This window comes from Coptis chinensis, chromosome 5, assembly GCF_015680905.1.
Source record: "Coptis chinensis isolate HL-2020 chromosome 5, ASM1568090v1, whole genome shotgun sequence".
In the NCBI taxonomy this organism is placed as follows: domain Eukaryota; kingdom Viridiplantae; phylum Streptophyta; class Magnoliopsida; order Ranunculales; family Ranunculaceae; genus Coptis; species Coptis chinensis.
The window spans coordinates 62,547,895-62,568,934 of record NC_141460.1 but is presented as its reverse complement, the minus strand read 5'-3'; the positions used below and the strand labels follow the sequence as shown (position 1 = coordinate 62,568,934).

The 21,040-nt window shown below is 35.6% G+C and overlaps 2 protein-coding genes across 4 annotated transcripts; one reads left to right on the top strand and one right to left on the bottom strand.

Moving 5' to 3' along the window:
• The first annotated feature begins 2,582 nt into the window (after nucleotides 1-2,582).
• On the top strand, nucleotides 2,583-13,250 carry LOC147498270 (uncharacterized). Of its 2 annotated transcripts, XM_086560321.1 has the most exons (16): nucleotides 2,583-2,791; nucleotides 2,882-3,007; nucleotides 3,415-3,474; nucleotides 4,118-4,231; nucleotides 4,331-4,418; nucleotides 9,016-9,161; nucleotides 9,304-9,405; nucleotides 10,152-10,223; nucleotides 10,303-10,402; nucleotides 10,475-10,557; nucleotides 11,623-11,700; nucleotides 11,791-11,889; nucleotides 11,969-12,019; nucleotides 12,127-12,183; nucleotides 12,288-12,329; nucleotides 12,722-13,250. In XM_086560321.1, the coding sequence occupies exons 1-16, from the start codon at nucleotides 2,681-2,683 to the stop codon at nucleotides 12,797-12,799; spliced, it is 1,407 nt and encodes a 468-aa protein (XP_086416447.1). In that variant the 5' UTR covers nucleotides 2,583-2,680; the 3' UTR covers nucleotides 12,800-13,250. The 2 variants fall into 2 exon arrangements, with proteins under 2 accessions (XP_086416447.1, XP_086416448.1); XM_086560322.1 differs by lacking the exon at nucleotides 2,583-2,791 and having other exon boundaries at nucleotides 3,415-3,536.
• Nucleotides 13,251-13,622: 372 nt separating this feature from the next.
• Nucleotides 13,623-19,365, bottom strand: LOC147498269 (mediator of RNA polymerase II transcription subunit 22a-like). Of its 2 annotated transcripts, none has more exons than XM_086560324.1 (4): nucleotides 19,227-19,365; nucleotides 17,175-17,406; nucleotides 15,593-15,658; nucleotides 13,623-14,137 (listed from the first exon to the last, which is right to left on the bottom strand). In XM_086560324.1, the coding sequence occupies exons 2-4, from the start codon at nucleotides 17,358-17,360 to the stop codon at nucleotides 13,892-13,894; spliced, it is 498 nt and encodes a 165-aa protein (XP_086416450.1). In that variant the 5' UTR covers nucleotides 17,361-17,406; nucleotides 19,227-19,365; the 3' UTR covers nucleotides 13,623-13,891. The 2 variants fall into 2 exon arrangements, with proteins under 2 accessions (XP_086416450.1, XP_086416449.1); XM_086560323.1 differs by lacking the exon at nucleotides 19,227-19,365 and adding an exon at nucleotides 18,783-19,207.
• Nucleotides 19,366-21,040: the final 1,675 nt, after the last annotated feature.

The window sequence follows — 21,040 nt, the reverse complement described above, 5'->3', positions numbered from 1 at the left end:
GGTTTTCACGTTATAAGAAATTTGGTTGAGTGATCAATATAATATTAATATATAATAGTTCTGCATATTTGCAAATATTTTTTAGAATAATTAATATAACAACACCTGTTCGTAGATAATCTTTGAAGATTCCACATAGTGAGTCATGCATAATTTAAAGAATAATTAATGGGAAATCGGGAACTGGATAATCTTCGATGATCCCACATAGTAAATCAAGCATAATTTACTTTTTATGTCATGTTTGCAAGGACACTACAGATAGATTAGTAGAAGTTTGTATTACACACCACATTGGATAATTAAAAGGAAATCAGAAACTATATTCAAATACATAACTGAACTCAAAGAGTAATTGACGGGAAATCGGAAACTTTATGCAAATACAATAAACTAAACTTAAAAAGTAATTAACTAGAAATCGAAAACTGGATGTAATTGCATTAAACTAACGTCAGATAATAACTAATGGGAAATTAGAAATTAGATGCAAATCCTTGAAAACTATTTAATGGGAAATTGGAAACGGTATGCAAATACATCAAACAAACCTCAAAGAATAATTAATGAGAAACTGGAAACCGGATGCAAATGCATTGAGCTAAACTCAAAAAATAATTAACATAAAATCAAAAACCAAATGCAACTGCATTGAAGTAACCTCATATAATAATTGGTGGGAAATCGGAAACTAAATGCAAATGCATTGAAATAATCTCAAAGAATAATTAACAGAAAATCATAAACCGAATATAATTGCATCAAACTAACCTCAAAACATAAATAATTAGAAACTAGATGTAGATGTATTGAACTAACCTTAAAGAGTTATTAACAGGAAATCGAAAACTGGATCCAAATGCAATGAACTAATCTCAAAGACTAATTAACGAAATATTGAAAAATGGATGAAACTACATTGAACTAACCTAAATGAATAATTAACGGGAAATTATAAATTTGATGTAACTGTATTGAACTAACCTCAAAAAATAATTAACGGGAAATCGGAAACTTGATGCAAATGCATTGAACTAACTTCAAAGAACAATTAACATAAAATTGGAAATTGGATGCAACTGCATTGAACTAACCTCAAAGAATAATTAACAGAAAACCAAAAAATGGATGCAACTGCATTAAACTAAAATCAGATATTAACTAACGGGAAATCAGAAATTGGATGCAAATGCATTGAAATAACCTCAAAAAATAGTTAACTGGAAATCAGAAGTCAAATGTAACTGCATCGCACTGACCTCAAAGTATAAATGTCCGCTTTTTTAGCCTTCTCACATGAGTAATTACGAGTAATTAGGAACCCAAAACGAAAGTGAGTTTATAAAAACAGACTCTTACATATATGCAAACTGTATAGAAATTGTAAACTATCGAACTAACCTAGAAAAATAATTAACGGGAAATCAGAAACTAGATACAGATGTATTGAACTAACCTCAAAGAGTAATTAACGGGAGATTGGAACCTGGATGCAAATGCAATGAACTAATCTCAAATATTAATTAATGAAACATCGAAAACTGGATGCAACTGTACTGAATTAACCTTAATGAATAACTAACGGGAAATTATAAAGTGGATGCAATTGTATTGAACTAACCTCAAATAATAATTAACGGAAAATCGGAAACTTTATGCAACTGCATTAAACTAACCTCAAAGAATAATTAATGGAAAATCATAAACTTGATGCAAATGCATTGAGCTAATAACCCTAAAACATATTTGTATTATATGTAGGGGGAATAAATGTCTCGATAAATATAGTTTTGTATTTTAAGTAGTGTTTATCATAATTCTTTTATTGTTATTGGGAATGTTTTGCTATTCAAATAGCTTCAATATTATATTCGCCACATTGGACATTCTCACAAAACTTCAATCAAACTTCTATTATTAAACCTAACAATAAAAAAAAAAAATCGATGAGTTTTATCAATGTTTGATGCTTCCTTTTTATAAAGAGTGGTGCAAGAAATTTAAATAAGTAATTAATATAATTTTCATATCTCATAGCTATCCATAGTTGCTAATATTTTTTAGAATAATTTAATATAACGGCATCCGTTTGTAGGACACGTTCATGTGATAAATTTTTTCAAGTGGGAGTAGTGTATTCTTTGAGGATATGGAAACAATTAATCTGTTTTAGTGATTTGTACACATTAGTACATAAGTCGAGTGGTGATAATTTACCGCTAAATCATCATAAATCTAATAAATATATTATACAAACTAGATCGAGTTTAAGATAATTCAATTTGAAAATTTCGAATTAATATCCTAAACCACAAAGTGAAGAGGCTATCTCAATTTGATCCCTTAGTTTCCAAATACTTATGCACCATAATCTCTGATTTTTGTACTATAGTTTGGAATTGTGGAATTGTGGATTACAACTTTACAAGTTCTACTCGATTTCATAACTCCCTTGGAGTCTGTGTCCTACGCGGCATCCAATTCCTACTTTCGCCCGGTCCATGGCAGGGATTGTTAGAGAGAAGTGCATTTTGGCATAAAACAAACTATGGCGAATATGTCGATGTATCGCGGAATGTACAGAAATTTGAAGACTAACCAACCCATGGGCTTGCAACTTTTAATGGTTCCAGGCCAGGAGTCTTTTTAGATTTTACAGACGAAAGAGAATGCAGTAAAGATGATAAGAAGCGATTTCTTTCACTCCCTTCGCTTTGGGGCACTTTCTTTGCCTTTACTGAATACAACAAGAAGATTTACTACAACCCAAAACTTCCCCAAAGCACAACATGTACACTTTCATATATACATATATACACACACACACACTCTTTAACTATCTATTTCTATGTTTTGATTAAAGAATGACTGTGTTTTGTAGGGAAATGAAGAGTTGTTAGTAGTGATAGGAGGTGGAGCAGCTGGAGTGTATGGAGCAATAAGAGCTAAAACAGTTGCACCCCATTTGAGTGTTCTTGTTATTGAGAAAGGGAAGTTTTTGTCCAAGGTAAACTGTTTATTCACATTTTGTAAAGTACCCTTTTGTTCAAATGGAAAAATTATTATAAATATGTCAAGTTTTGTACAGTTTTATGCAACGAACTTGGCATCTGCATGTTGTTATGACTTGGGCCTTGAGATTAATATTTGTACCCGTTAGTTGAAATGGCGAAAACATTGCAAATGTGGTATCTTTGTGGAGTTATGATTTGAGACTTGGGGGAACTGAGAGTGTGATAGATACCCACTCTTGGGAGAGCGAAAAGTTAATAGTTGAGTAGTAATAAACATTACAGATTTGGCATCTTGAAGGTGTTACAACTCAACAGTTGGGAGTAAGACCCACTCTTTGGCGGAATCAGTTTTAGTATTTTCTCTGATTGTTCTCATTTTTAATTTTGATATGACTGCTAGGTTAAAATTTCGGGAGGTGGCCGATGCAATGTGACCAACGGGCATTATATGGAAGAAACGGTGAGGAATATCTGATTTTCAACTGCCTTTTTATCCAGAGGAAATGCAGTGTAGGAACTAGAGTAAGTCTGTCTGAGTTATAAACATTTTGTGTGAGTCTGTCAATTTGCATCGGAAATTATGAACACTGGTAGATGCCTTTCATAGTTAGACTTCATATGAGGAAAATTGTATACTTTTGCTGAATCTTAAATTAATTTATATTTTCTGTCAACATGGCGACACAGTTGTGTTAATACTCTGTGCTCACTGTTCAGACTATTATGAAATAAAATAATCGAAATATGAAGAGTCAATGTTACCTAGTATTAAAAATAGTCGCAAATGCAATTTAATTTGTTTCTGATTATTGTACACACAACAACAGGAGAGAGATGTTGAACTAGTTTGTACATAAAAACAGAACAATTGGATTGTACACAAAGCTGATTTCATCTCGGGCATATTTGATTCTCAACTTGTCTATCTTGATAGTTACTCATACTTTAACACATTATGCTATTAAAACAAGGTTATGCATTATAATTTACTAGTATTTTGATATTTTCATTGCACTAGACTGTTTATATCGATTGGTCCAATGTAAGAGTTTTATAAAAAGTTGACTATTGACTTGAAATGTTATATCTGCCGAATAATGTAGGTCCTGGCAGACAATTACCCTCGGGGTTATAAGGAATTGCGAGGATCATTCTTTAGTACGCATGGCCCAATGGATACAATGTCTTGGTTTTCTGATCATGGGGTTCCACTCAAGGTTAATTTTTTGATTTCCATGCTTATCTTGTCCTTTTTTTCTTCTTCTTCTGGATGGTTTAGATAATGATCACAGTCATGATTGTCATTCTCTCTTCAGACTGAGGACGATGGAAGAGTATTTCCTGTAAGCAACAGTTCGTCTTCTATAATTGACTGTCTTATGCTTGAAGCAAAGAGTTCAGGAGGTACACTTTTCAACATAAAGAATCATGTCTATTTGAACACGAATGCTAATTAATTTTTAATAATGAATACCAGTGGTTAAACTCTTGGATTACCTTTCTGAGAATAGTGTGTTTTCTAGTATTTTTCTGAGTCGTAGCAATATTAAATTTCATGACTATATATGTATCACCTTTTTTACTTTTTCTATGATGAAATGCCAGTTTTGTTGAAATATTGCAATTTGAGTTCCAAAACCTACAAAAGCAAGGAAATGTGATTTATTCACAATATTTATTAACAGACAAGCATCTCTATAACATCTTGGATGTTGGGGTGAGAAGCAGATGTGAGCACCAAATCAACAATATAAGAACTTGAATTCTTATATACAATGTAGCCCTCTATGCATCAGGACCACCCATTTCAAGTTAAAAACTGAGCTTCTTCCTAATCGCATCTACATAAATAGCAAAGGTTTTCCCACTTCTCTGAATTCACTAGCATGATTCAGAATGATTGGTTGATTATACTTTTCCTGTTGGTGTATGTTGTTTAATTGATTTGGATTTTCATTTTTTATACCAAAATCTGCCATCACAACAAGAATAGCCCGGTAACCATCCATCTCTTTTGCCCAAAAACAGAGTATGTAGTTATCTACAAAAGGTGTATTTTGGTTCTAAATTATAAAGAAAGTACACATGATAATTTTAGATGGTACTCCATTATGAGTTAATTGGACTAGCCTGTTTTGCGTTTTTTTCTTTCTCACGTCGATCTTATGCTACTGTAGTGTAGGATATTTCATCCTATTGTATCATTGTTTAGATATATATCAATAAAACAGTATTTTAGTAATCAAAATATAAATTAAAATGATAATCATGTACTATGTACTTATTGGGTGGGAAAGTTTGTGTGACATGTTCCTCTTTAATGAAGCCCTGTTGGACACGTGGTTGTGGAGATTTGGTGAGGAGTTCCAGAGTTTGTGATGGAGTGATTGTCTCTCACTTCAGAGAAGGCCATTTTGGGTGGGAAAGTTGATCTGTCTCCAGTCCTTTTGTGTGTGGGGTTTGGAAAGACATTCGTAGACTTTTCCCTCTTTTCTTGAGAGAGGTTCAGTACAAACTTGGGAGTGGGGATAGGATCCTTTTCTGGGAGGACAGATGGTTAAATGGTGACTCCCTTGCTACTTGTTTCCCTCTGTTGTTCTGCATGTCTGGCTTCAAAGGTAAACCCATCATGGATTGCATGGTTAGGAATGAGGATTGTGTATCTTGGTATGGGCAGAGCTTTAAATGACTGGGAAGTCGGCATTTTAGCTCCCTTTATGGCTAGGCTTGATTAGTTACCTATTGTTGTCGTAATTTGGATAAGAGAGTATGGTTCTCTGGTAAGAAAGGTGTTTTGTCTGCCAGGTCTTTCTTATTTCTTGGACGACAACTAAGTGGACTGGCTGACTGGTGGGTTAGTAATCTGGTGTAGGATTTGTGTTGGGGTTTTGTAAGTTGGTTTTGCATAGCAACTGCTCGTGTCTTGTTGCTTGCAGTCTCTGGTCTTCTGTTTTGCTTAGTTTTCTTTGTTATTAATCTTAATAATGATAATTTCCTCTCTTTTTTCCTTTCTTTTGTAATCAGTAATCAGGGTGTAATAGGGATGATCGGGTGGGGTTTTGGTCTTGAAAAATTAGCTAGTGGCTAATGATTCAAGTGTCGATGTAATTTTCTTTTATTACATTAATGTTTTATCTTTTGCATATCAAAAAATACACGTCTTTTTCATTGAGTAATGAGTACTAGTCCTGTCTGTGTACTCCCCAGTCTTGTTCTCCTGTTTGTTTCTTCTTTGCTCCTTTCATATTGGGAACCAATGTTCCCTCCAGGATTTCCTTTTTTGTGTGGTCTGCCTCTTTGGAGTGTATTCTTACCACTGACCATGTTAGAAGCGTGAGAAAGTTATTGTTGACTACTGTCAGTTGTTTAGGAGGGCTGGGGAATCTGTGCATCATGTCTTGTTGGGGTGTCCTTTGTGTTGGGAGTATTGGTGGATTTTTTTTCTTAGAGTCTCATGTTTCTTGGGTGTGTCGTGATCGGGGGATTCATCTGTTTCAGAATCTGGTCTTCGCCTTTTCACCTCATCTGGTAATTAGCTTTGGAGTTTGTTACTGCAAACTATCTTGTGGGGTATGTGGATCGAGAGGTATAGGCGACATTGTGAAGGACAGCATCTAAGGAGGCGGTCACCTTATTTCCTTTTCCGGTGGTTTAAGTTCTTTAAGGCATTTAGGAGCATTCAGTTTGAGTTTTCGTGGCAAGATGGCAATGCCTCATGTTTTGAAGAGTCTCAAGACACTCCTTTTGAGCATTTTGTGTGTAGATGGGAGTCATTCATGTTCTGATCTTGAGTTTTGGGAGGAGCGACCTTTCTTTGTTTTTGTTTTTCCTTTTCTTGACGGTATGGTAGGTTTGTAGGCTTTCTCCGCCTACTTGAATTAATCGATGAATCCAACTTTTACCAACCAAAGAAAAATGTGTATATACTTATTAAAGAGTGAGATAGAATCACATAACTCATATTCATTGTTGTTGAAAAGAATAGGGCGTCTGGTTATTTGTAATTCCGTATATTTGGCATAATACATGATAACGTTGGCTTCAATTCACATGTATGAGTATTTATACATCCCATGGGTTTCACATTTTCAAGTATGTATAACTACAAAGATGCAACAAATTTCCTTCCTACTTGAAAGTTGAGTTTAAGATATTTTAGGGGCTGAATATAATTCCTGCACCCATTTTAATTTCTTCATTTTCTTAAAATGAAGTATGGCCTGTAATTATATATCATCTTCTCATATTTATCTAGATTCTTATTATGAATTTGTGATTTGATCATTTGGTTAAATGGGAAAGGCTTTGTCTCCAAATAGAAGGGGGGGATTGGGGTGTAAAAATATATTGCTAATGAATAGAGCATTGATGGCAAAATGGTTGTGGAGATATGAGGAAAATGATAGCTTTAGGCGGAAGGTTGTGGTAGCAAAGTATGGAGAGGGTTGTAATAGGTTGCTTTAGGCGGAAGGAACCTAGAAACCCGTAGAAACCCATATGGGATGACACTTTGGAGGGGCATTGTTAGCAGGTGGGATGACTTTGCCAAAGGTGTAAAATTTAAACTCGGTACCGGCGACTCTATTTCCTTTTGGGAGGATATGTAGGTGGGGGATATGCCACTTAAGGTGAAGTTTAGTGATATGTATATGTTGGCTTCTAATAAAAAGGCACAAATTTCGGATTATATCTAGAGAGAGAGAGTCAAGGGGTGGTATGGAATGTCACATTAAAGAGGAGGTTAAATGATTTGGAGATTGAAAGCTATGTATCTCTTATGTTGACTATCCATCAAGAAGGGGTCTTTCAAAAGAGGTCGATAGAAGGAGATGGGTTTGGGAAAGCAATGAGGTGTTTTAGGTACAATTGTTTTGTCAAGTCTTGGCTAAGGAACACTCCTTAGTAACTTTACAAGGTGAGGAGATCATTCAAGATTTTCCGTACAAGAAGATTTGGGTGGCTTCGGTTCCAATCGAAGTTGCTTTCTTTTGTTGGCTTGTCTACTTGGGGGGATCAAGACCGTTGATATCACAAACACAAGGGGCATGGAACTTCGGAATGTGTGTTCTTTATGTAAACAAGTGGAAGAAAATGTGGACCACCTACTTATCACTTGTCCCTCTCGCATGCAATTTAGGAGGTGTTCTTCTCCTTAATTAGCAAAGCTTGGATCGACCAGTTAATATTAGAGAAGCCTTATGTATCAAGTTAGCCCTACCACTCTCTAATAAGGCGAGGTGGATAGTGGATCATCTTCCAAGAGCCAGTATTTGGATTTTGTGGAAGGAGAGAAATGCTAGGATCTTTGATATACAAGAACAAGATCTCGTCAAGGTCGCGGAGGAGATCAAAGAGAACTATTCGATGGGGCATGTGCTAATCCTATCTTCAAAGGGTTTATGTATCAAGATTTCATGTGTAATTTGGGATATGCTAGTAAGTTAATTGGAATTGTAATTGGGGAAGGATCTAGCCTACTGTGTGGGAGAGCTAGTTTGTTGTTTTTGTGTTGAAGACTACGCCACTAGGGTTTCTCTATCATGGGGAAAGTTGGTTTAAGTTGGGTTTTCTCTATCATGGCATTTTTGGTATGTAACTTTATACATATATTGTGTTTTTTGATCTATTAAGCGCTGGTTTTTCAAGACTGATTTAGCACAATCCGGGCAAATTCTAGATCCCACTCATACCTGTTTATTTCTTGGTAATCGTATAGGTCAAGTAGCACGCCTATTAATCTGCGCTTAAACTGCACAGCCATCTACTTTTTCTTTGTTCTTAATGAAATTCTTAGTTCACTGTTCAAAAAATAAAAACTACAATAAAAAATAAAAAATAATAATCTATCAATGCCAAGGAGACCTACAAGGTACTCATAGGGAATCTTGTCTTCTCTCAATAAATTACTATGTTATTTAGTCCATATACCTTTCCTATTGAAATTCCTTCAATAGGCTGGTGTGTTAAACAACATAAGCTAAATCGTAGATTCTTCATATAGTTTCACTGCAGACGGGAAAAGTTGTCACTAATGTATCTACTACCAACAGCGGGAAATTTCTTGTCAAGATTGAGAAGCACACGATTGACTTGGTTGAAAATGTTGAAGCAAATTATGTATTGGTTGCCAGTGGAAGTAACCGACAGGTTGGAAAACTCGTCTAGTATGCCTTTTCCCTGATACTGTGGAGGTTGGAGGGATAGAATTTTGTATTCACTGTGATGATTCTTTTAATGTCAATTACTTTTTGGAGTAATGTTCTATTCGTGGATATTATTATGATGACAGGGCCATACTCTCGCAATGCAACTAGGTCATTCAGTCGTAGATCCTATGCCAAGCTTGTTCACTTTCAAGATTGATGACAAGCATCTAGCAGAATTATCTGGGGTACTTCTTTCCAAGATTCATTAAAACTTTCGATGTAAATTTCTCCTTTTTTTTTAAAAGAAAAGTATTTTTGAAGATTGGTTATCATATATTTGATATTTCTTTCCACGATCAAGTTTTTACAAGGTTCACTAATTATAGATGAGGAAAGGTAACGTGATGTGATAACCCATGGTTTTAGGTCCACACTCGCACTCCGGGTTGGAAGTTGTCCTTCATCCTGGGTTTAAACTTGTAATCACTTACTAGAGTCGAAGCTTTTTGAGGAATGTCCCACCCCCGTAGCCATAGTGCGCTTTGGATAGCTAAGTGGGAACAGTATTGACATGTGGCTTTGTGGGTTGTTACAAATTTGGTATTGATCCGAGGACGGATGGCATATACTAAGCTGTCATGGATCCTGGATTTATAATAGGCATATTGAAGAAAATCCTACGCCCATACTCATAATGAAGCTTGAGCCTTTAGTGGCCAAGTAGGGACAAGATTAACACGTGGCTTCAGACTGTAGTGGGTTGTTACACATAAATATGAGAAGCCGTATAATTATTACAAATCACTAATAAAGAGCTGATTCTACTTCATTTGCCCGTTATCCAATAAGCACATAATTTTACTGTATTACAAATGAGTCTGTCGGATGCATTTAAGCTGAATTATGGGTGATGTGTGTATATACTAAGAATTTCATGCTATGTAATACTAGTAATTACCATAATGCCCATTTAATTGTTTCCTATGCCCAGATTACATTTCCAAAGGTTAAAGCAAAATTGAACGTAGAGAATGTCCGAAGGAGTATACCAGAGTTTACGCAGGTATGCTTTTAGGTCAGATATTTTACTTGTAATAGAGAATGTACAACTTGTGACCACTGACAAATACTCGGGGTTTTAGGTTGGGCCCATGTTGGTCACCCACTGGGGACTTAGTGGGCCAGTGATCCTCCGATTATCTGCATGGGGAGCACGTGCTTTATTCACTTCAAATTACCGAGGCAAGAATTTTATTTATTCTTCTTGTTTTGATGTGTTAATGCGTTCTTAACTTGATAAGCCTTTAAATGCAGGAACACTCTTGGTAGATTTCTTACCCGATCTTCACATTGAAGATGTCAAGTCCATGCTTCTTCAACACAAGGATCAATTTGTGGTATAACTCCATTCTCAAATTTTACAATGGTTTTATGCATGTACATTTTCCTTGGTATAGGTCAAATTTACTGTTAGGATTTCTGTCTCCATTGTGGATAAGCATTGTGTCTAGATACATCAGCCAACACAATACTGGATGTAAAACCCAAAATGGCTAACCACATGCTGATCCAACAACACTTGTAGGGAATCACTGAAAAGAGACCAAACATTGTAAAAGTTCATGCATGCTCATGCATGAAATACTGGATGTAAAACCCAAAATGGCTAACCACATGCTGATCCAACAACACGTGTAGGGAATCACTGAAAAGAGACCAAACATTGTAAAAGTTCATGCATGCTCATGCATGAAATACTGGATGTAAAACCCAAAATGGCTAACCACATGCTGATCCAACAACACTTGTAGGGAATCACTGAAAAGAGACCAAACATTGTAAAAGTTCATGCATGCTCATGCATGAAAGGTACGAGAATTGAGTAGATGTTTCAGCAAGTCATTTAGGTCACCTAAGAAGATGCTAAAAAAGCCAAAAAAGCCAATGCCCTTACAAGGCCGACTCCAAGTAGAATTACGCCTTGACTAATTGAGAAAGAAGTTCATATCATCCCAACTCACATAGTACTCATTAGTCTAGGCTCCCTCTATTACCTATTTTGTCGTGGTTTTAATGTTTTTTGCATTGTATTAGTTAAATTGGAAAGTTGTTACATTAAGCAAAGCAGGAAAGAGATAATGGCTATATAGCTAGAAGGTTAAGAGGAATAAAATACAGGTCTGCCGGTTAACTATGTTATTTATAAATGGATTTAACTGTAATTCACTTGGGGGTTTTGTTTTCCATTTTTAAATCAATCAGTTGCCGTTCTTGAATCTTGTATCATCCTGCTTTTGGAAATTTTAATGCACACTCCACTTTAAATCTTATTCTGTTCTACCACTCACGCTTCTATGGTTACATTTGTTTAGAGAACTTGATGGCACAAGGAATTGATCAATTGCTATACAGTTAAGTTAATCCCATTGCGATCTGGATTGATCATTCTACGTTTTCTGCAGAAACAAAAAGTGCTCAACACATTTCCACCTAAATTTGGTCTGGTGAAGAGATTTTGGAAATATGTTTTGGAGCAAGAGGTATCACTTGGTCTTAAAAAACTCACATGAGTTCGGTGAAAAATAAATTTTTATGGTCAGGATATAAGTTATCTCACGATTATTATACAGGGTATAGATGGAGACACATTGTGGGCATCCATTCCAAAGAACTCCCTTATTTCTGTTTCTTCTTTGCTGAAGCAGTGTTCATTCAGAATAACAGGGAAGGTAGCTTTTGTATTTGCTTTTTACCTCCTTTGCTCCTTGCCACGTACTCTGAAATATTTATACTTGGTTTACATTGAAGGGTCAATTTAAAGATGAATTCGTTACTGCTGGAGGTGTTCCACTGAGTGAGGTTGGTATACTTTTCTATGCATATCTATCTCTTTTGGCTCACCTTTTCTTTCTTCTTCCCGCTTTATCTTTCTTTTATGATTTTATTTACTTCTTCTGTGTGTGAAGATCTCGCTGAATACCATGGAAAGCAAGATACAACCACGTCTATTCTTTGCAGGAGAGGTTGGTTATCATTCCGCGTTGTGGCTTCAGTAGCCTTCCTTGTAACTTTTTTCCTTGAAACTATTAAAAGAATATAAATGACACCAAAGTTGTATTCTTTGTAGGTACTCAACGTTGATGGAATAACCGGTGGGTTCAACTTTCAGGTAAGAAATGAAAGGAACTCTATTGATACTCGGAACGGCTTTGAACTCTGTTAACTTGGCACCGCTAGTAATCCCGAAAAATATCTACTCCGATCAAATTTATGAAATCTTTCAGTTTTCCTGCATTTGTACTTCATTCACTTTCTGGGCGTGCCTTCTCCGAAAATGGGTTTCCATTCCTTGCACTAAATGGCATTGATAGACTTTTCCTATTTGGGATATAGTTGTCATCATGGGACCTTTCCATATCCTTGTTAACTTCCAATCCTGACGATGTAACTGTTTTTCACAACCACTTCTTCGTTAAATATGCTACCTTGTTGATTCCCACTAGAGAATAACACTTTTAAATTATAGGAATTATTTTAATTTAGTACTTAATTTATATGCAGAATGCTTGGTCAGGTGGATACATTGCTGGATCAAGCATTGGAGCACTAGCTACTTCTTGCAAGGACGAAAGTGTATGATGCAGGTAAATGGAATGTACCATTTTTGCATAGGGAAAGATGCCAGTATGAGAAAATTTTGGTGGGTACTGAACTACTGATGCATCATCCATGAAGTGGCGAACACCTTCGTTGCAGCTGATTGCAAAGTGCAAATAACAAGTGTGGAAAATGTGGAGTGCAAGCATGTGGTCTCTTTGCAGATTTAAGAAATTGTGCAAAAGAAAAATTAAATAAAAAAGGAAATCATCTCTCTTTGTATTCACATTCGCTTTCTGAAGGACATAATCTGGGGGAAAAAAACAGAGAAGATATTCCATTATCAAATTAACCTAATGGGCGGTATTAAGTAGCAGACTTCTCGTTTCCACGCTTGAAATTTAGAGAAGGTTTAGTGAAGTCACTGGATTTATCTTGCGTTAGAATTCAGTGTATAATACCTAATATATGTATAGTCATTTTTTTTGTCTTTTGGAATGGTAATCAGAAGAAAAATGACAAAGATCTACATTGTGCAACTCAAGATCAAACAAACCCAAACTAAAATCAACCAGAAATAAAAGAAGTTGCATAGTCTTCCTTAATGTGCTTCTGCAGTTCAAGAGACTTGGACTAGGTTGGGCGCAAGCCCAAAATTTTCTAATTTTCTCCTGTAATTATTAAAAAATGGGCTGCCAGGAGCTAAGCAGAAGTCTTGGCCTCTTGGGGGATAAAGGCTTTCACCTTTTGTACCTATGCATAAAGCTGGTAACAGAAGTACAGAACCTTCACAAGGAAACCATGCATGATGATTATGTTCAACGGAAAATTATTAGATCTTTCGACTAATATTGGTAAACAATGCTTGAGAAAACTTAATCACTCAATACGTGACATTTGTTCTTTGAGAGATCCCATGCCAAAACATGTAACGATTACATTTGGTAAGAAAATCCAGTTATAGAATCAGCTCTGAGCATAAAACACGGTTCAATAAATTCTATACAAGAAATTCACCAGGTAAATAAATTACAAATTCTAGTCAAACTGATGCCGGCTCTCACAATTCTGTCTGTCAACCAAAACTACGGTGGTTCCCCTTCATACCCTTAATAAGGAAGTGATCTGGGTTGTTCACTTATCTCCCGTTTCGAATTTGTTAGTTCTCTGGATAGAAGAGTAGTAATGGGATTCAAGTTCTTTTAGGCTAGCAGCAGCCTCCTCTCCAATTCTAGCCAACATGCGGTCTGTTCTCTCCGCCTGCTGGTTGAACTCAATGGTACGCTGCTCTACATGTTCATTGAGAGATGCAAAACCCGAAAAGATAGCTGTCTGCTTCAGCTCTGAAACCAACTTTAGCAGTGTGTCTGCCGCCTGAACCTGTTTTCATTTCAGTGGCAGCTTCACATATAAGATGAAATGATTCAGAAGGGTGATTAATTTAAAACTGCAATTGTTATTGGTATCCTGTTCAGCATAAAGTACAAAACCATTCAGCACAATTTTATGGGGAAAGTACACTAGGTGAGGCGTAAAGTGCCATTCCAGTTCACATGGCTGCAAATGCAGTAGGAATGTGACATCTATTCATGATTTAGTGAAAGAACAAACTCCTATGATGCATGTTAGTCATCTGAACTAACAGGCAGAAGCCCCACTGGAAGATTGAGTAAAGAGTAAGAGAGGGGAACCCCCAAAATAGAGGCTAAAGTAATAATGAAAAAAATATGATAAGGAAGAAGGATAACGTAGTTCAATAGTCTTTGACTGCTGAGCGATTGTGGGCACTAGCCCAATTTTTTCCATATGCAGTTCAATAGTCTCAGTGCTGAAAGGTAAACCGGGACAAAGTCGTTTCAAATGCTCCCACAGGTTAAAGTAACAGTTATGTTCCGTATGATGACACTATTCACAAGTCCATCACAAATTTCTTAAAATGCAATGTCCCAGTCACCATTTTATCTTGAGTATCCAAATTCCAGACTCTCAATGTGTGGGGAAATGCTGGTCTTTAGTTAGAGTGTTAGACCAAGGTTATGCTTCAACAGACTGCTATGGAATCAGAATACAAAACAAGGTCATTCTTCTTCAGCTTACAGTTTCTGTATTTGATAAACTTTTAGTGAAGGTTGAAACAAATGGAACAATTAGTTTCCCTCCTCTATAGCTTTTACTCGTGAGTCGTGATGGTTTGCACTCTTGAATCATGAATTAGAACATAAAACATTGAACTTAATTTTCGTTTAACCAGTATAACACAGCTTGTACTCTTGAGTCATGAAATATAATTATAAAAGATTGCATTTAATATCCATTTTAACCAGTATAACATATTGCTTTACCTAGGAAAATGTAGTTCGCAAAATATAACTAATTTCTGTAATAGTTTGAGCAGTTCAAAGAAATTCTCTTTGTGTGTGTGGGGGGGGGGAACATGTTCAGATGAGTATGTTAAAGCTGAGGTCTCATCCTTTTTAGAACCTTACCTATGTTACATGGCCACGCCATGTTTTTTAAAATAATCTGTGTGGGATACGTATCGACATGTCCGCGTCAGACGCATATTGTATGTGATATACCTCAGTTTTTTATATTTTGCCGTGTTAAACACTTCTTATCCGTGTCGGATACAAACACACGTACTTCTATAATTTGCTTATCCAAACTATGTAACACAAAAATATCATGCGAGGGCCCACGTGTTTGGGCGCATTCAAGTACTTTAACTTGTAATACATTCAGTAATTGCTTCTTTTTCCATAAATACTTCAATCGATATTTTAATTTCTACGGCTCAAACTTACAAAGTATTAAAGAGTAAAGAAACAAACTTACCATTCTAGCTGCCCGCATCTCCATCATGAAAGCTTCTTGTGAGTTCCTAACTCGTGGATCATTTACCTACAAGAAGAAAAGTGAAAAAAATTGGTAGCATTGCAGTCATTGATGCAAGGATATGTCGATCTGAACATAGTATCTGGTGATATAAATCCTTCAGTAATTAAAATCATTTGCACAGATTTGATAGAAAATCACATCAAGAACACTAAAACACAAAGATAAACCATAGTTTCCACTATAAAGAAGAACATAACATCCCAAATATATAAAAGAAATTCCAGTTCAGCTTCAATTCATAAAAAGCTGGCCCAAAACCATGGAATAATCCACACACTCCCACTTTCTCTTCATTAGAGTTTTCACATTAGGTAAAAAAAATGACTGAATACACTCATGAAATTCGAGCACTCAGGCTATGCTTAATTACGCCCGGCCCAGTCTTCCAGCTCTTAGTGGCTCTACGTCCCTACAGAGATTTCACAATAGAAAAAAAGATATTTTTGTGATAGGTCCCGATCACCAACAGGTTCAACAACAGGATCAACGGCTAGTTGATGCTCCCCAATCCCCATGCCCTGTGCAGTTACACGGCAATCAAGTGGGAGGATAAGACAGATGTGGTTTTCAGGGTCAACTACATGAAGGAGGCCGTCTTCCTATGTCAAGCTCCTGTCTTGACCCACGTCTGATATCATCGGTGAATATTGCTTAGTTGGACGAATCTAGACAACTAGATGGAACATGGTGAAAGAGGAGAGAGAAAGGACCTATTTCAGGCCACAGGACCGAACTGTGGTAGGGCTAATGCGCCCACGCTAGATTCTCGAGATACATGGGCCGTCTTGCAAAGATCTTCGATCTTAACTTTTGCATCTACTCTCTCTTAGAGGATGAACCACGCATTCAAAGAAAAACAATAATAAGTATAGCTACACAATTCTGTTTCCATAAGCTACCTTGCTTAAATAGCAGCTATCGCGCATTATTCACTCCACTTCCTACTTTTCTCCTTGATATTGCTCTCATGTTTGTGCACAGACTAAAAGCTGACCTCACAATGTTCCAAACACGCATATGTGTGAAGATTTAATCCAGTACATCAAATATCTACCCTGTTTTGAATTCCAGACTTTTCTTTTCCCCACAAAGGTCAGGTCATACGAGATGTTTCTATTCTAATATCATTATTGTGCTCCTTGTAGCATTCCTATTTGTCTACTTTTTAAAATTTTCAAGAACAGAAAGGTTCTCGATTGGTGGGTGACAGAGAGATGATATAGTCATATAGCATGGGACTCAGAACTGAAGTTGTACATAGAAGTTGAAAAATGTGCCTAGTCCCCTTACTGGATATGAACTAATGGTGTAAACATCCACCAACATTACGTTTGTAACAGACTATTTCTAACACATAATTGCAGTAAAACGAAGAGTTTCGAATCCACAGACCAGCCAATGTAACGAACCTTTAAAAAGACACTACTACTGTACATTTATTTATGCACATTTAACCAAGTTCATTTTGTCAATTAAATTTATATTGCCAACAAAAACTTAATAATATAAAAAAGCATACCCGAGCAACGTTAACTAAGTAACTAAAATTGTCGACGATATTGTTGATGTCATTGTCAACTCTCTGCAACAAATTCTTTTGTTTCTGAGCTGCTGCCGCATATGCTGCTGAAGTGGGTCCAGTGTTACCTTGGACCCCACCACCTCCTCCTCCACTATGACCAACTCCTCCTCCGCCTTTGTTCATCTTAAGACTATGGCTTACCTTTATAGGTTTTCCTTTTCGGGTTTGCCTGCCGACATAAAACAATATACACAACTTGTTAGTCATATTCACAAAAGCAAAAGATACTTCGTAACACTTTTATAATTACATGTCATGCCACAATTTTAAAATAATAATCAAACGGACATCGTATTGTAAAGGAAAATACTCATCAATCGGTTCAACATATCTATAGTCAAGAATAAAATTATGGTTAACCACACTCTATTGAAACAATCCTAGCTTTCTCTATAAAAGTTGGATTGACACAAATCCAAATGGGTCAGAAACTACACTCCAAGCTCTACAATGTTTGTTCACACTCAAAATCTTGAATCCGACTTAGAAATTTACTTAACCTAACTGTAAACACAGAACTTCGTTCGTCAGAAAAATTCTGGCTGACCTCTATGTACTAAAAAAGTCGTAACTTTTTTTGTATAACTTGGATTAGTACAAGGTCAATTGGGTATGAAACTACACTAGATTATCTACAACTAACCTTCAGACCATGAAAGCAGGTTCCCAACAGAAAATGCACAGAATGCCACCAAACACAGAACATCGTCAGATAAATCCTTTTTGTACTAGAACAGTCGTAACTTACTGTGCAGACATAAACGGTGACTAATACTACCAAGGATTTATACCATGATTAATAGAATGTATTATAAACTGTTTTAAGATTAAGCACGAATAAAATATTAAGAATAACAAATATAATATTAACTAACATGAAAATGTATGCGATATTGACATGATATAACATAATTCACAATAAACGAAAGTAAAACGAGATAATATATGACAACGTAAGGAAGTAACTAATAAAGTTGAGGTAGCATAATACAAGAAGTTGACTATACTGTTCTTATAACTCATACCAAAATAAAGTTGAGGACATTCTTACAGCAAAGTGAAACAGAAAACAATATGGCAGATAGACTGCTTTAACATAAGACGATAAGAACTATGATATCACACTAATCTCCCATTATACTATTGTGATTTTTCCAATTGGACTACAAGAAGAAAAAAAAAATTGATATAATCTAAACTAGCTTACCAGCCATTAGTCTAATTGTTCTAACCACACCAAAAATTCACAAGAACGGCTAGTGCATTGAATGAAATTGATTGCTTGCTTTTTATTAGTATGCAAGGTGGTGGCATATTTATATTACTAACCAATAGTAATCAATGCCCTCATTGTCTGTAAAGCCCTAGAAACTCATACATCTATAGTTAATCAGAAAAAGGCAGGAATGACGTCGCTTAATTGATAGAATTAGGAAATATATCTCAAATTCTTAGTTACTAGTCCTGAATTCTACATTGATAATTCGAAAAAAATTATTCTTTGAAGAGAAAAAAAAAATAGTATAACAAACGATTGATCGATACCTTGTAGCGCTAAAAAGCACATGAATGACGAGTGAAGAAGAGGACGTAGCTTTGGAGATGGGCGTTGATCTCTTCTTTTTTTTTCCCTTTTCCTTTCCGCGAAATTTATACTACATAATACCTTGTAGAATCTACTCTTAGATAAATAAAATTTTATATATGCGCCTTAATGTAGAGACAAATTAATATTTTTCAAGAAAGCGCTCATATGGTGGATAAGTAGATGGCTATGCCTAATGGATTTGATATCTATGATATATAAGATGTAGGCATGGGTTACTGGCAAGCGAGTAACTAACTAAGCAGTGAGCTAGTCCGATCCATGGTTCCTAGAGGTTATTCTGTTAGCCATCCAAGATGAGGAGCATAAATTATTCTCAGGATAAAAGATTGATATGAACACTAAGTATAATTCTTGTAACTATATGTTTCAAGTGAACATACCCTGCACTTATAAGGAGGTGATAATCTGACAATGGAAGTGCTCTTTAAAAAGTACCTGAGAACCATTCAAAGTTTTATCTAACTTCTAGCAGACAATACGACAATACTACCCATTTAGAAGTTTGAAAGTACAAAGAAGAATATGTGTGGAACAAATAAATTAAAACAATATATACACGTGAAACTAAAAAAAAACCATGGTATACATATACACGTGAAACTAAGAAAAGCAATGGTATACAATTGTGACGAAGTACCCATATATTTGAAACTATTATACATTTGACTGGCACAATCAAGTAGCCTTGTAAGCTAGACTGCAGGATGCCATTGAGGATATATCCATAAACCAAACACATATACATCCCGACCTACTTCCAGGAAAAATAGATAGAATAATCCAATGAATTTGACAAAAGGTAATTTTTGTAATCCAATGAATTTGACAAAAGGTAATTTTTGGATAGAATAATCGAATGAATTTGACAAAAGGTAATTTTTGGATAGAATAATCCAATGGATTTGAAAAGGGTAATTTGAAAATGAATTTGGAAAGGAACTCGTTAAGACTAAGTACCAAGACCAAAAACCAATTTAAGAAAATTTTCTGATTATTGCATACCATAATAGCACGAATATAACTAATCTACAAAAAGGAGAAACAAAAGAAAACCTTATCTCAAATACCACCAGGAAAACACATTGTTTGTTGTTTAAACTACTTAAAGTCAAGTCCCATCAAGGATGTACAAACGAATTCTCTATTAAAAGTCTTTGATAGCTTACTGAGCAAACCTACAGGACCTATATCAAAGTTTTTGAACAATGTAATGATATGTTAAGCTTAAATGTCCAGTTACTTGATCACACACGATTGTAAAATAAAAATCCTTTAAATGTTAGGTAGATAACATTCAGCCAAATACATGGATAACCCAGTCCTTTTACGTATTAGTTGAGAATTGAGATTAGGGTAGTAGCTAAACACGGTTATGCCAGCCCATGCACACATTTCCCAGGAGTAAGAAATCACTTGTCATCATAACTTAACAGAATAAAGTAGTGTTCAGGGATGACTGGATGAGAAGGTCGCTCAACTCATTCCACAGCTGAATTAGAAAACAAAGTTGGTCTTCAATGCGCTTCTGATGTAATCAACCTGCAAAAGACGTCAAAGGTAAGCAAACTACATGATAAAAAGAAATTATACACATAATTCAATACCTACTTCATATGTTAATGAACTTGGACAAAATTCTAGCAAAACAGAGTGTACTATTAGCACAATACACTTTTATAAAGGTTAAGTTTAATAGATCCAATAAATAGTTAAAACTTATGCCCAATAACAATTCCACAAAAAGAAAAGATGTTTCAAAATGATATTGAAGCGCCCAACATCAACATGGGAAGGAGTTTATAAAGGATTGCTAGAGTTTTGGCAATACAATTCTCCAAGATATTGCAATGATTTTCGGTTAGTCTTGCTTTCTTTCATAAGAATTGTCAGGAAGATAACATAAATAATATTTTAGTAGAAAAAAAAGATAAATGCTCAAGGCACGCACAACACATGTTTTTACAAATTAGTAGCAAGAATGTAGCCCGATTTGTAAGCAATTACTGGGGTAGTTGGTCAGGTGAAGCTGACCAAGACAATTATGCTTAACCGGGGTTTTTGGATGATCTGCCACGTAGTGATGATACATTACATTATTATTGACACTGTTTCTTGATGGTTAAGGCTCAAAGATATAGGCATATAAGGTCCTTGCATCACCTTGCATCAAAAATAATGTCACACATACACACAT